The sequence below is a fragment of the Brassica napus genome, chromosome A4, assembly GCF_020379485.1.
Source record: "Brassica napus cultivar Da-Ae chromosome A4, Da-Ae, whole genome shotgun sequence".
Classification (NCBI taxonomy): Eukaryota; Viridiplantae; Streptophyta; class Magnoliopsida; order Brassicales; family Brassicaceae; genus Brassica; species Brassica napus.
Window position 1 is genome coordinate 18,271,086 of NC_063437.1, and position 14,615 is coordinate 18,285,700.

Below are 14,615 nucleotides of genomic sequence, written 5' to 3' on the forward strand. Positions count from 1 at the left end.
TCGAAACTCTTGATAAAGCTACTAAAAACGGTTCAATTAACAGTTAACTGAACCAGTCTCTAATTTGTGTTTGCATATTCATTGTTCATAAAATTTAATCATATATTTTTCAGTAAGTTACAGTCCAAAGAAAAATCAGCAAATGAGGTATTGACTTCTTATTTTATTTTTTCTTTCACATCAATGTTTATACTTATTAAAAAAGCATAAAGAGATGTTCATAACTCATAAGGTTAGCAATCCCAAAGATGATCATGTGCCTAATTAAATGCATTCCCTAAAATTAAAGAGCCGACTATGTGTTAAATAGAATTAATTAAAAAGAAGTAAAAACCGTGTCTTACTCGTTTTCTTGTATACCAAGAAAAGAAACGGAAAGCCTTAATTTAATGGTAGCAGCTAAGCATCCCACACATCAACAGACAACATTCATTATTATCAGATCAAATTAAACTAATGTTTACTCAAAGCTTTTACAAATAAACAATGAACAAGAACACATGTAAATTCAAAGCATCTGCATAAGACAAGTTTACAGAACCTGAAAAGGTTATGTGGTAGCAGTACCAATGAACTGAAACACTGGTCCTATCACCCACAGTGTCTTAAAATTTACATTGGCTTGTTGTTGAGAAACGACTGAAAAAGAAGGAAGCCTCGACGTGGTCGGTGAAGAGGCACTTCATGCCCTGCTCCATGGATTGTCACTAGAGTCAGTCCTTTGTAAACTTGGCTCCACCCACCAACCTGTTGTTTACACATTTATAAGTTAACTAACTCCACAAAGAACTAAAGCTCTGTTTTGGTTTTGTAGCTTCTTCTACCTGTCCATTGTCGTACCAAGGGTACCATTTGGAGACTGGTTGTAACTTGAGGGCTCTAATGGAGTATCGAGTTCCAGTCACAGGAACCACTGAGTCAGTATCTCCACTGCATTTAAGATTAATGCAACAAGATATCATCATCATAGTACCAAACATAGATGGATACAAAGACAGTTGATAGAAATGAGAATTAGATATACCTGAAAACCCATATTCTGAGGCCTGCACCGATGAGCTCCTTGTAGATAGGAAGCATAGAGAGAGGAGAATCCGCCCATTTTTCTCCAACAATGTCACTAAAACACCACAAGTACTATATGTCACTGACTCACTAAATTTTTTTAATAAATTTTTGATAATCCATTAATGTGTTTTGTTACCTGCAAGTTTTCCATGGATAAGCAAGTCCGGTTGTATTAGCATGCATAGCCTTTTGAACCTCTGGAGAGTTGAAATACATGCCAGAGTATCTCTCTGTGCAAGGGTCATATGCTCTCCACATCCATGGCTGATTCAACAGTTTAATAGTAAAACAAACAAAGTAGCAGAAAGATAATCTGGATTTTTCTAGAGTCCATTATACATTCTTGGACTAAGCTATGTACCTATATTCAGATGTAACATTTTGTATCTAGCAAGAGGAATACTATAATCAGGCTACATAGAAAGTGGACATGATGGAAACTCACATGACGAACCCTCAAGAAACGTGACCTAAGAGCTGCAGCTTCCTTCTTACAAGTGACAGTGTAAATGCTATAAGGATCAATATCTCCTTGCTCCTTGTCCGCAGCTTCAATGGCCTTGCTGCATTCAGGGGAAGGGTGCTCTGACGATACAAACTCACAAGTGATCCTTAAGTTGTGGTAAGTGAGATCAGATATCAACCCATGAGTCCACCAGTACTCAAACAATCCCACAAAATCATGGTAGTCATCAATCACAGCATTCCCCACCTAAAACATAAATAAATCCACACTTAAACTCATGGTTGGTCCTGAGCAAAGCCAAGTAAAACATATGCCTCTAAATTTGTAAGAAATTCTTTTTTTATAAAAACCTTTACTCATTTTTTTATTAAACCACACACACATACAAACAAAAGAGGTTTCTTACAATGAAGCCTTTGAAGTTGATAGCTGGATTGTTTTTCCGGTGAACAATCTGTGACAACTGAGGAACATAGTGACCAGCGTAGCTTTCTCCAGCAATGTAAAACTCTCTGTGTTTGTACTGTGGAAACCTTTCAAACCATTTCACAAGAAACACATACGCATCTTCAGCTGCATGCAGCAACATTTACACAAAATGTTGTAAGATAGAGTGATGATGAATGCGTCAAAGAGTCAAGAGGCTTTATATACCTGTTCTCTGATCTCCAGCAGTGTACAAGTCAGAGGTAGTATTCGAATACGAGAAACCAACACCAGCTGGTGATTCAAGAAACAGCAAGTTCGCCACTGAGGAATAAAGAAAGAGAGGAATCTTAAGAGTATGAACTCAAATAAAGAAAGACAGAACTCATTTACATAATATTAAAAGGAACTCAATATAAATGGAGACAGAGAGAGGTTACTACATTTGTTCCAAGCGTAAGGATTGTGGTAAAGAGTTTTGCCATCAGGGTTGATCCTAAAAGGACCGATCTCTTCAGCAGCGCCATAAGCTAAGGAGGAGCAGCCAGGGCCACCGTTGAGCCAGAGGACGAGTGGTTTTGACTCGGGGTGTTGACTTGACTCGGTGAGCCAGTAGAAGAGCGCTCTACCAGCTGACTCGTTGACCGTGACGTAGCCAGAGTAGTGTGAGAAGGAGACATCGTTGGGCTCGCCGGGAAGACGCGAGATTCTGTCCTTTTCTTGCGCGTCTCTGCAAGAAGAGGAGAAAGGGAGAAGAGCGAGGAGGAAGACGACAAGGAGTCGTGGAGACATGGTGAAATGATAGGGTGAAGATCTCAATGTTTTTTTTCGTTACAAAATCATTGTAGTTGGTGGTGGTGGTCGGGAGATATTCAATAAGTGAGTGATGATGAATAATAGAGATGAGCGGTTATTTTGTGTATTTGTTACTGCATTGACTTTTTTGATGTAACTCCTCACGATGACTTTGTTCTGTATTATCAGCCGATTCCTATCTTCATCAAATTTATTTGTTGCTAATTAGACCTGGACATTTGGATATTTAATTCGTTTTAGATTGGTTCCTTTATGTATCAAGAATTCGGATAAAGATTCATTCAAAAACCACAGTTGATCGATTTCAATTATAATTTAAGTAAAATATCAGATAATTCTAATTGTTTCAGATATTTAAAATAAAATTATATAAATAATTTAAAATAATTAAAATAGTTTCGGCTATATTTATAAAGTTTATAAACTATATTGTAAATATTCAATTGTTTTAAATTTAATATAAATATTTTTAAATATAAAACTATGTTTTGTATATTTAGATATTCAAACGGTTTTCGATTTATTTAGATATTTCGCATAATTTTATATAAATTGTGCTGAATATTTATGATCATTTGATTCGGGAGAAATTACATATGTTACTATTGCCAATACCATGTGACAGAAAAAAAAAATGTAAAACAAAGAGTCGAACCCAGTACCCAAACTTCTAAATCTGAGTAAAGCTTGCCACTAGACCACCCGAAATTATTCCGAATCAGCACAAAGTATTACTTATCAAAACGACAACAAATCTAAAACCCTACAAGATTCATTTGGGAGGAGACCTGACCTGAGAGAGTCGTGCGCAATCGAGCAAGAGAAACAGCGATGGGAAGATCAGCTCTGATTCATTTAATCCGCTCTCAGTCTCGCCGTCTCTCTTCCTCCTCCTCCTCCTTCACTTCAGGTTCAACTTCCTCTCCTCCATCATACTATTCATAGAGTAGAATATGGCTTCTATGGGTTCTGTTTCAGATTATCCACAATAGCTTCATTTAAATGAGAAAATGGCATTAGAATTTTTTTAGTCTTATCAGTTGTTAAGGCAAAACATAGTGTGGGTTCAATGCTTTTGATATAATATATTGCTGTGGTTCTGTCTTTTTTATATGTCAAAACTGTTTATAAGATCAGATCTTGTCTAGATCTTCTATAGTTTACTGACATTGAGTCTAATTATTCAGTTGAGTTTCATGTTTTTGGTAGTTGTCCTAATCACAGATTCATTATGTCTTTGTCAGGATATGGCCGGTCAGTAGCAGGGACATGGTCACCATCACCATCACCATCACCATCACCACCATCATCATCAGTGATCTCTAAGGTCAGATTCCCAGAGGCACAATCTCTATACCAGAGATGCTGGGCATCATCTAGAGCCGCCCAAGATGGTAATGATGATGAGCACAAGATCAGCATCGGACCACAAGACAAGAAACAAGACAACAACGATGGAAGTGTTGTTTACTACGGCCCAATCTCATCAACCATAAAGAAAGTCAAACTCCTCTCACTCTCCACCTGCTGCCTCTCCGTCTCCCTTGGCCCTGTCATCACCTTCATGACTTCGCCAGGACTCAACGTGATCATGAAAGGCGCGGTTGCCTCCACCGTGATCTTCCTAAGCGCTTCCACGACCGCTGCTCTCCACTGGTTTGTCAGCCCGTACGTTCACAAGCTGAGGTGGCAGCCTGGTTCGGATACTTTTGAGGTGGAGATGATGACTTGGCTTGCGACGTTTGCGCCGAAGACGCTGAAGTTTTCGGATATACGTTACCCGGACACGCAGAGGCCGTTTGTGAGCTTTAAGGCGGAAGGGGAGTACTACTTTGTGGATGCGGAGAGGTGCACAAACAAGGCGTTGTTGGCTAGGCTCACTCCTCCTAAGGATGCTCATGACTCTGCTTTCAAGAACCTGTGATTCCAGATTCCATTTTTCTCTTCTTTTGTCATTCTCTGTCTTGGGTTTGTAACTCTTTTGGATCCTTGGGAGTACCGGAGAATGCAAATAATAAACGAGTTTATGAATGCTAACACTTTTTGGCACTTCTCTTTCCATTTGTAAGGAAGTGAGGCCTTATTGTAAGACCTTGAAGAGAGTCTGTGTTTGGTTTTGAGTTATTAGTTATCCCTGTTAAGAGTCTGCTATCTACTTTCTTAGTTCAAGCTTGTTTCATTAATGCATATGTGTGTTCCTTCTTTGCTTACGTCATGTTGTTGTGTTCTCTTCTATCATATACAAATGGATAAGTTGGTTTTATGTGTTGGTACCATCAGGCGACACCATTTTCTTGCTGGAGCTGCGACTGCACTTGCTGGTAGATACTGAATCCAAGCCTGGAAAGAATCTCTTTCTTGTTACAGCAAGTCACTGTTAAAGTGAAAAGCTTTCACTGAAAACCATACAGAGTTTTGTGGTCTCTTGGTAACTCTAAAAAGGCTGAACTCTTTTATTTCGACTTGTTACCGAAAGAAAACAACATATAACAAAACGCTAAGCAGATGGCGCGTTTTTGTCTTTTCAGTAAACGATCCACAATTGGGACACAAAGTCCACGTGTCATGAGGCTCCACCGCCTTCTTACGTTAGCGTCTATCCATTCATTCCCCTCCTTCCTTCCTCCACAAAACTAAATTTTTTATCCTTTTCTGTAACTTATTATTTATCTACAGTCTAATAAACTTTTCTGTCATGGAGGAAAAATCCTTTCAACTCTTTAATCATATTTAATTTTTATTCTCATTAATTTTGAATTGCTAAAAAATGTCTTTAACTGGGTTAATACTCGGTCATGATTTTATCCACTACATTAAAAAAATAGATTATAAATATCTTTCTCTAATAAATATCCACGTCTTTATCATCTTCTTCTAATTTCCTTTTTAATTTTAATTTCTTTTTCCGTAAAAGAAAAGAAGAAAGAGGGTCATCATCGTTTCATGGTTGCCTCTTCTTCTTCTTCTTCTCACTCCCCACCATATCTGCTCTCTCTCAGCTTCACCCTCTCTTAAAAGCTCCCATTTTTACTCCATTTTCGCTTCCCGCTTAATGCTCAGATCAATATCTGAACCGCATCTGAAGAATCGGTTTTAGGGTTTCTATCTTCTTAGAGAGCTTCGATTCGTCCGTTTTGCTTTATAGGGTTAACGAGCTTGTCTTCAAGATTCGATTTTTCACTCTGTTTGGTTATCCCATTGAATGGTGCAATGGTGTCAGCGAACGACCCTATCGAGTCCTTATTCAATTCAATCCAAGTCGTTAAAGACGCTCTCCTCCCCATCGAGCTAGGCGTCAAAAAGGCGGCGAGGGACATCGAGAGTTGCTGGGTGAGCAAAGAGAAGGACTTTCGTTTGGGAAGAAACAGGAAGAAGCGAGTGTGTGCTAATGTTGAGAGTGTTCAGTGTTTGGTAAGTGAAGAGAGGAAGAAAGGTTTGTCCTTTAAGTTCCCCGTGAAGTCACTCTTTGGTAATGAGAAACTAGTGAAGAAGAAAGACAAGTCTTTAGAGAAAGAAGATGATGATTCTTGTACGAATTGCTTTAAGTTTGCACTGACTTGGTCTTTGTTGGTTAGTGGCTTTGTCCATGCTTTACCCGTTCCTTTTAAGATAGGCAAGAAAAGGATTCATGATGAGAGCAGTCTTAAGCTTAAACCAAAGGCTTCGTTTGCTAACCGGAAAGAGATGAGGAAGAACCAGTCAGCTAAATCTTTAGAAAAGGAAGGGAACGCTTTCTCGATTGAATGTGCTATTGGGTTTGTTGTTGAAATGTTGGCTCATAATCTCCAGAAGCTAGACCAGTTCATCCAGGAGAGTTCACAGACGGAAGCTAGTGCACTTATCTTTAACATATGGGATGCTAGGAAGCTCGATGTGAATGGATTCCTTGGGAACTTGATGTTTGCAAGAGTTGGAGATGTGGCGTCTGGTATAGTTGGCCTGACATCTCCTATGAGTGAAGATGGTGATGAGAGTAACGTTAGTAAGGAGGAAAGTGTTGTTGATTCTCCACAGAGCTTGGCTAGTGGACTACTGAGTATACCTTTGTCAAACGTAGAGCGTTTGAAATCCACACTGTCCACTATTTCATTGACTGAGCTTATTGAGCTTTTACCCCAGTTAGGACGACCGTCAGGAGACCATCCGGACAAGAAGAAGCTAATATCTGTTCAGGATTTTTTCAGATACACCGAGTCTGAAGGTATGCATCGTCCGTTTTAGATCATTAGTTGTTTACGTCCTGTGCTACTATTATTGTATAACTCTATGTGGCTTTCAGGCAGGAGGTTCTTTGAAGAACTAGATAGAGATGGTGATGGTAAAGTAACTTTGGAAGATCTAGAAATCGCAATGAGAAGAAGAAAACTACCTAGAAGATACGCCAAGGAGTTTATGAGACGAGCGAGGAGTCATCTTTTCTCCAAATCATTTGGTTGGAAGCAGTTTTTGTCATTGATGGAACAGAAGGAGCCAACCATCCTCCGCGCCTACACTTCTCTCTGCTTGACCAAGTCCGGGACCCTTCAGAAGAGTGAGATACTGGCATCGCTAGATAACGCTGGACTTCCTGCTAACGAAGAGAACGCTATAGCCATGATGAGGTTCTTGAAGGTTGATACTGAAGAGTCTATCTCGTATGGACATTTCCGTAACTTCATGGTTTTGCTGCCGTATGAGCGGTTACAGGATGATCCTCGGTGAGAATAAGTCTTTTGTTGTAGAACACTTTAAACGTTTTAATTTTTGCGGTCCTACTAATGATGATTTTGATCGTGTAGTAACATCTGGTTTGAAGCTGCGACTGTTGTTGCTGTTGCACCTCCGGTGGCCTTACCTGCTGGAGATGTTCTGAAATCTGCATTAGCGGGAGGACTTGCCTCTGCTCTCTCCACTTCCCTGTTGCATCCCATTGACACAATCAAGGTGAGTCCTCTTGTTTCCGCCCTTGCAGATGATTAATATGCTTGATATCTGCTTCTAGCCTTCTACATTGATGGATTCGTTGTTCATTTTCGTTACCAGACACGTGTGCAAGCATCAACCTTATCGTTTCCTGAAGTAATAGCAAAGCTTCCAGAGATTGGTGTCCGGGGAGTTTATAAGGGTTCTATTCCAGCAATTCTTGGACAATTTTCAAGGTCTTTTCAGTTGTTCCAAATCAATGATATGGCTTCTATTTGTTAATTTTCATTTCCAGTGTGGCTTAATCTCTTTAGTTGTTGACAACTTGTTGTAGTCATGGCCTGCGGACAGGAATATTTGAAGCAAGTAAACTTGTGTTGATCAATTTTGCTCCCAATCTCCCAGAAATTCAGGTGATGGTCACACTGTATTCATTGCTTGGGTCATTATGGGTTCATATAGATATTGCATTACTGAAGAAGTTAGTCTCAGTTTTCTTACAAAACTCAGCACTGCTCTTGTCCTCTGTAGTGAAATTTCATCTACTAAGTGAACCTTATACTAGATGCATCCTGCAAAATTTCAATATCAAGGCTATGTCATTGCTATACGTAGCTTCTTTAATGCGTCTTCATAGAGTGCTACTTGTGTAAAATTTATGGCGCTACGAGGTCTCTTAAATCTAAATTTTGCTTGGTTTGATAAAGTTGCATCATATGCATTTGTGCTTTCTGATCTTTCTACTTTGCACTCAGTGAGTAATGTTGTGCATTTGATGCAGATTCAATCCATTGCATCATTCTGCAGCACATTATTAGGCACGGCTGTGCGGATTCCATGCGAGGTGCTGAAGCAACGGTTGCAGGCAGGCATGTTTAACAACGTAGGGGAAGCCATTGTAGGGACGTGGAAGCAAGACGGTCCAGGAGGGTTTTTCCGTGGGACAGGCGCAACTCTTTGCCGTGAAGTTCCACTATACGTTGTCGGCATGGGACTGTATGCAGAGTCCAAAAAGGTAACAATGACCGAGATAATCAAAAGGGTCAGTTAAGACTGTAAAAAAACCGAGATGATAAGATTGACTTGTGGTTTTGTAGATGGTGGCACAAGCGCTGGGAAGAGAACTGGAAGCATGGGAGACAATAGCTGTTGGGGCGGTGTCAGGAGGTGTAGCAGCAGTTGTAACAACGCCGTTCGATGTGATGAAGACGAGGATGATGACTGCAACACCAGGGAGACCCATCTCAATGTCAATGGTTTTTTTCTCGGTTCTGCGTCACGAGGGACCGCTTGGTTTGTTCAAAGGAGCAGTCCCAAGGTTCTTCTGGGTGGCTCCTCTTGGTGCCATGAACTTTGCTGGCTATGAACTAGCCAAGAAAGCTATGCAGAAGAACGAGGAAGATCAGCTTGGTCAGAAGAAGCTTTGCTAATGGCTTGCTTTTTCACTTTGCTTTGCTGCTACAAAGTTTTTTTTGGGGGCAGCTTGAGCTTTGGAGGAGACACTACTCTTTGTTAAATGCTACTACTTTTGCAAATTTTGACCCCCAAAAAAAGTTGATTGTTTTGTTGTGTATGGAAGACAATTTTCATCTTATTAATTACAAAAAACTTCCGTTTGAAATTTTTTAAACTTTGTTTTGGTCCAATGCATGACACAAATTTTTTATTTTTAGATTCTATTATTTTATTAAAAAAATTCAAGATTGGTGAGAGGGATGAGGTCCAATGCATGTCACAAATTGAATTTTTCAAGATTTATTATTTTCTTAAATATTAATATATAAGCTTATAAATAGACATGGACTATATAGCAAGCGTCACACCACCACCGTAACTTAAGTTAAAGATGAATTCTAATAATAGAGGTCATTTTCCTTTTGTAAACTCCTCCTCTTCTTCCGAGTCATCTGATGAATTTGATGAGTGGTTAGAATATGAGAATGAAGCAATGGAGATTGAAGAACAAATTGCAATCAACATGATAGCAAGAAATAACTATGTAATTCACCAGCTCCTCCTCATCCAACAAAGCGATCAGGTAAGCTAAGTTATAATTATTATTATTTTTTCATTTTAACCCCATAGTATTTAAATTAGACAAGAAAGTCCTCAATCGAGTGAACAAAAAAACTCGTATCTTATAATAATAATCCCTTCTCTGTTGTCTTCTTGTGGTGAGAGAACTAGGAGGCAACAATGGCGGAATCTCCTGTGCAGATGAACCTGGTCCCGACCGAAGCTACATCTGAAAGCTTCGCAGAGTATGGTCAAGTCATCGAAGCTTCCTCAGATGGTGATCTCTTTGGTCCTAACGATGCTCAGTTAGATCTCTCCAGAGGAACCCCACGGTACTCTCTCTCCTATCTCTATCGTATCAATCTGTGTTTGGTTATATTTGTATCAAATGGTTGTGTTGATTAATGATTAGTTCCAAATAAAGACAAGACTTAGCTAGTTAGCTGTCTAGTTTCAGTTTCAGTTTGTGTCTTTTTTGTTTTTATAATAAAGAGTTTATTGTACTCTCTTTAGTTTTTATATCATGCGGCTCGAAGGTCGATCCTTTGGCTTCTCAACGATCACGCACCACGCGAACGTGACACAGTGTCTGGGATCAATAGGAGGTCACGTTTGGTATCTTGGCGTAGCGAAGCCATCTCTTATTGAAGATGTTGGTGGAGAAAGAGTTGGAGATAATGTAGAGTCAGGGTCCGATGGTCACTTGTACGCGCCTCCTACGGTTGAGGAAGTGCGCGTCTTCAGGTTTTCAGGACCGAAGTTTGTTAAACTGAACCGTGGTACGTGGCATGCTGGACCGTTGTTCAGTGACAGCTCCATGGACTTCTACAACCTTGAGCTCAGCAACACAAATGTGAGTGAAGGTTTTTTTTTTTTTAGTGTTTTAAAAAGATGTGAATTTAAGTGATTTTGGTGTCTTGATATTGGTTGGTGTGTTGTGTCACAGGAGGTGGATCACACGACACATAGTTTCAAGAAGAAGAATGGGGTCATCTTCCGGTTTGAGGATAGCACATCAGCATCCTAAAGTCAAAAAATTCTATAAGATGATCAGTGTGGTTCTGTTTTCATGTCTTTATAAGCAAATAAAATGAGAAACATTTTTCTTGTATTCAATGTGCCAAGTCTGTCTTTGTACAAACTATAAATCTGTTCATCTATTGACTCACTATCCGAAAAAAATCCCCAAACTAAAAACAATATTTTCCGAACCTAAACCCCCACAGATTCTACAGAGATGTGCCATAACAACACAAAGTCTGAAGCAACAAGAACTCTTCAACCGAACCACCAGGTTGAATTACGTACAACAATAGAGAGTGAGTTATTTTTAGACTAATGCATCTCTAAATCAAATGCAGCAACCTCATGATTATGACAAATCCATATCACTTCCAACTCTTTTTCGGTAGAACAGAAGATAGGCCGCTGAGCTTACGATCTCGGATTCGTGTACGGGTGAAACAAGACTGTCGTCGTAGCAATACCACTCGTTGTCATCATCAATCATCTGCAAGAAACATATAATATTATAGGTGTTAGAGATAAAAAGGACTGATCATCAGGAAGCACAAAAACAAATTAGATAGAAGTCAGCGACCTTAGCGTAGGCAGTGTAGTGGCCAAGACCAATCCCACCGTCATGGTTGCTCACTGCATACAGCTCATACAAGCATGACTCGCCTTTCTCCACGTACTTGCTCAAGTCTAGCTCGTCAACTGGGAAATCCACAAAGGTATCTATCTTCTTCACGAAGTATTTGCTAGTCTTGAACCGTTTTAACTGGAACACGAGAATCTCCGGCAGCTTCCACAGGTCAAGCTTCTTGTTAGCTTGCCTCTGCTCTTTGCATTGCGGACAAAGCCTGTGAAAGAATGGTCAAAAACTTAAAAGGCCTTCAAAGGGGACGAGTGAGTGAGTGAGTGAGTGCAATTAGTTACCACATGTTATCCGGTCCTAGAGGCTCTTGTGCTAAATATTCATCCAAACAAGAAAGAAGAGAGATTGACCAAGTAGGTGTTGAAGGCAATGGTAAAGACAAGGACGTGAAGGGTTCATAGGTGTTTGCTGTTTCCCCACAAACTGGACAGACCAGACTTGACTTGCATTGCCCCTGACAAGATATCTCAAACGGTCAGATGAACATCCAATGGGAGAAACGGTAAGAGGATACTACTTACTTGGAAGACGTTAACTATGTCAGACTCTTGATGCAGGCCAGTTAATAACGCAAGAAGCAGTTCCTGAAAGCAAAACATTATCATAAACAAAAGCATAAGCTCAATTAAGCACATTTGATAGAGGGAAAGAAACTAACATGAGAATCGTGTTGATAGTGACCAATAAACTCTGGAGCAGCTTTATCCACTTTCGTCTTGAAAACGCGCGGCGCAACAGCATTAGTCCCTGAAGACCATAACTCCTTCAACAGCTCACCAAACGCCCTAGCAAGCTCGCCCTGATGAGTGTGATCTCGCAAGAAGTATTCATGTATGGGAGACGTGTGCGCCAAACACTGAATAGCGCTGTTCATGTAGCATGTGTTTCCCAAATTAACCAGTCCTGCTAGGCCTCGCTCCTCAACTTCAAGAAGAATCTGCCAGCAAAGTCATTTTAATAGAGAATATAGTGTGATTAATTCGTCAGGAAATCAAATTTGGCATGAGTGACTCTTTGTTTCTAGATAACTTACATTGCGGTTCATGAGAAGACCAGACTCTTCAAGGCTCTTGTTAGATAAAGGATCCAAGAGTTGGCCTTTACTCATATTGTAGTAATCCCTGATGCGAGCCTGCTTATATACAACACATAATCATCAATGTGAAGCAAAAAAAAACACAATCTCTAATCAAAGAACACAACATCACACACCTTTTCTTGAGAGACACCAGTCCTAGCACATACTTTCTGATAAAGCTCCCTTATAGAGGCCTAAAAACACCAACAACAAGTAAGGAAGTGGAGTCTTTTTTTTTATAGTGACAAAAAAACCCAAATATACCTGTTTTGGCAACCGTATAAAAGTGACGTCATCATCTCTTGCATGGGACAATAAGAGGATGATAAACGTTCTTGGTACTGGAGGACCTCCGTTATACCTGAAAGAACATTTGAATCAAAACAGGAGCAATGAGCAGAAGAAAGATAGCGGCGACTCTCACCATTCAACAAGAGTTTTCCAAATTTGTTGATTAACAAGAAGGTAATTTTTCTCTTTAACCGCCAGCGATCTACCATCAGTTTCGATGATGTCACTGTTATCGATCGGTCCAGGCCTCGGAGCTGCTGCTGCTCCTCCTCCTCCCAGAGGCTCATCAACATACTTCTGCCAGCTTTTGTACCACCTGCACACGCAAACGTTAGAGTCACGCCAAGAAGCGGAATCAAGATTTGGAAGTAAAGAAGACCTTTTGGAGACGGCGAAGTAGGAGTCTGTTTCGTTCGGGTTGGTAGCCAGCTCCGAGAGGATGCGTGCCTCTTCCGCGGGGAGACGAGAAGCGTTTTCAGCCGTGGGAGCTGGGGCATTAGGGATCGTCATCCTCGAAAGATGAGTTGTGAGAGAAGAAAGAAGGAGTCTTGAATTTTCATTTGTATTTATTTACGCGAGGGAAAGCAAATAAGAAGAAAATAGAGCGAAAACTTTTTTTTTTTTTTTAAAGTTTTCCTCTAATTTCGTTTTATGTCTTTTCTTTGCCATTAAATTCCCTTAAAGTCAAACATAATCCATCAGATAGGCCCGTAAAGGACAGTTTCTTCGTTTACAGATAGCTAGGCCCAACCCAACTCTAGTCCAAAGTAAAAGATACGGTCCCTTTAAATAAACAATAAAAATCTTTATCATAAAAAATAAGAGGATAATTTGCTGAAAACCAATAAAAGATAGTGATACTAAGAAAATGCTAAAAACAACAATCTTTGAGGCAGAACATTTCGTTTTGATTAAGCGATAACACAGAAGAAAACTCTGACGAAGAAGAGCTAGCTCCGGCCACCGTCTCGACGGAGCCGGAGGCGTTTCCCTTCCTTCTTTGATCTCGTTTAATCTTTGCTCTCCTCTCCTCCAGTTCTCTTTGGTCGATATGCAAGTCACTCTGTAACTGTCGAGGCTTCAACCCGAGCTCTATTGCGCTTGACGGTGACGGAGTCTGGCCTTCTATGGAGTGACGGCGAGACTCACAGCGGGACGATGGAGATGGGAGTCGGCTTTTAGGGTTTAAGCTTTTGTCAGATCTGTTTTTCCTTTCTGCAGATCTCCGACGGTAGCTTTGTGACGGCGGCGCGTGGCGAGGTAAGACAGCTCCTTCACCACGGATCTACCTCCCTCTGTGGCGGTGAGACTGTTGGAGGAGATTTGTAATGGGCGGTCGATGCGATCTGGTGTTCCTTGCTTAGCTTTCGATGTCAAGACCTGCCTTTTTTAGTCCAAATTGTGTTGTTCGGTTCTTAGCTTAGAGTTGGGATGGTGATTGTCGGAGGGATGTAGTTTGATCGGAATGCGCCATTGGCGATTGTCTGTTAGTACACGAGCTGAATTCTTATCAATAGGAGACTAATAGTTGGAGCAATTGGAAACCATCAAACTTCATCATCGTTTGTTGGAGCATCATGTTCTCTAGATGTTGTAGTCGCTCAAGTTTTAGTTTGTTGATGTCAAGAGTCCCCATGGTGAGAGTTGATTTAGCAGATTTTACTTCGTATGGTGGTGGTTGCAGTGGTCGCTTGCCGTTTTGTTTCTTCTTCCATGAGGGTGTTTGGAGTGGTTCGTTTCATTTGGCAAGGCTTCGTAGTCGTGAAGAGTTTGTTGGACTTCTATCTTGGATTAAGTGGGCGTTGAGAATGTCGCAGCCGTCTCTGAGGGTTGTGTGAATCTGAATCTTATAAGGGTTCGTCCTGTCAGGTTATGAAGTCATAGGGTCTTGG

At 40.5% G+C, this 14,615-nt stretch overlaps 5 protein-coding genes across 5 annotated transcripts; 3 read left to right on the plus strand and 2 right to left on the minus strand.

The window, feature by feature from the left end:
• Window positions 1-415: 415 nt before the first annotated feature.
• On the minus strand, window positions 416-2,854 carry LOC106366958 (serine carboxypeptidase-like 26). Its single transcript, XM_048778495.1, has 8 exons — window positions 2,404-2,854; window positions 2,189-2,284; window positions 1,941-2,107; window positions 1,514-1,780; window positions 1,205-1,332; window positions 1,025-1,120; window positions 825-930; window positions 416-747 (listed from the first exon to the last, which is right to left on the minus strand). Exons 1-8 carry the CDS (start codon window positions 2,750-2,752, stop codon window positions 613-615), a joined length of 1,344 nt encoding a protein of 447 aa, XP_048634452.1. The 5' UTR covers window positions 2,753-2,854; the 3' UTR covers window positions 416-612.
• A 616-nt stretch (window positions 2,855-3,470) lies between these two features.
• On the plus strand, window positions 3,471-4,927 carry LOC106366957. The gene is made up of 2 exons (XM_013806637.3): window positions 3,471-3,686; window positions 4,021-4,927. Exons 1-2 carry the CDS (start codon window positions 3,608-3,610, stop codon window positions 4,698-4,700), a joined length of 759 nt encoding a protein of 252 aa, XP_013662091.2. The 5' UTR covers window positions 3,471-3,607; the 3' UTR covers window positions 4,701-4,927.
• A 751-nt stretch (window positions 4,928-5,678) lies between these two features.
• On the plus strand, window positions 5,679-9,301 carry LOC106366956 (mitochondrial substrate carrier family protein C). Its single transcript, XM_013806636.3, has 7 exons — window positions 5,679-6,977; window positions 7,056-7,473; window positions 7,555-7,699; window positions 7,799-7,914; window positions 8,013-8,091; window positions 8,460-8,693; window positions 8,776-9,301. Exons 1-7 carry the CDS (start codon window positions 5,987-5,989, stop codon window positions 9,106-9,108), a joined length of 2,316 nt encoding a protein of 771 aa, XP_013662090.2. The 5' UTR covers window positions 5,679-5,986; the 3' UTR covers window positions 9,109-9,301.
• A 192-nt stretch (window positions 9,302-9,493) lies between these two features.
• LOC106366955 lies at window positions 9,494-10,865 on the plus strand. Its single transcript, XM_013806635.3, has 4 exons — window positions 9,494-9,716; window positions 9,866-10,026; window positions 10,208-10,547; window positions 10,641-10,865. Exons 1-4 carry the CDS (start codon window positions 9,525-9,527, stop codon window positions 10,719-10,721), a joined length of 774 nt encoding a protein of 257 aa, XP_013662089.2. The 5' UTR covers window positions 9,494-9,524; the 3' UTR covers window positions 10,722-10,865.
• Window positions 10,866-10,978: 113 nt separating this feature from the next.
• Window positions 10,979-13,284, minus strand: LOC106363050 (ubiquitin carboxyl-terminal hydrolase 10). Its single transcript, XM_013802857.3, has 10 exons — window positions 13,103-13,284; window positions 12,857-13,039; window positions 12,697-12,793; window positions 12,567-12,626; window positions 12,388-12,486; window positions 12,013-12,291; window positions 11,876-11,938; window positions 11,636-11,808; window positions 11,295-11,559; window positions 10,979-11,204 (listed from the first exon to the last, which is right to left on the minus strand). The coding sequence occupies exons 1-10, from the start codon at window positions 13,231-13,233 to the stop codon at window positions 11,067-11,069; spliced, it is 1,488 nt and encodes a 495-aa protein (XP_013658311.2). The 5' UTR covers window positions 13,234-13,284; the 3' UTR covers window positions 10,979-11,066.
• Window positions 13,285-14,615: the final 1,331 nt, after the last annotated feature.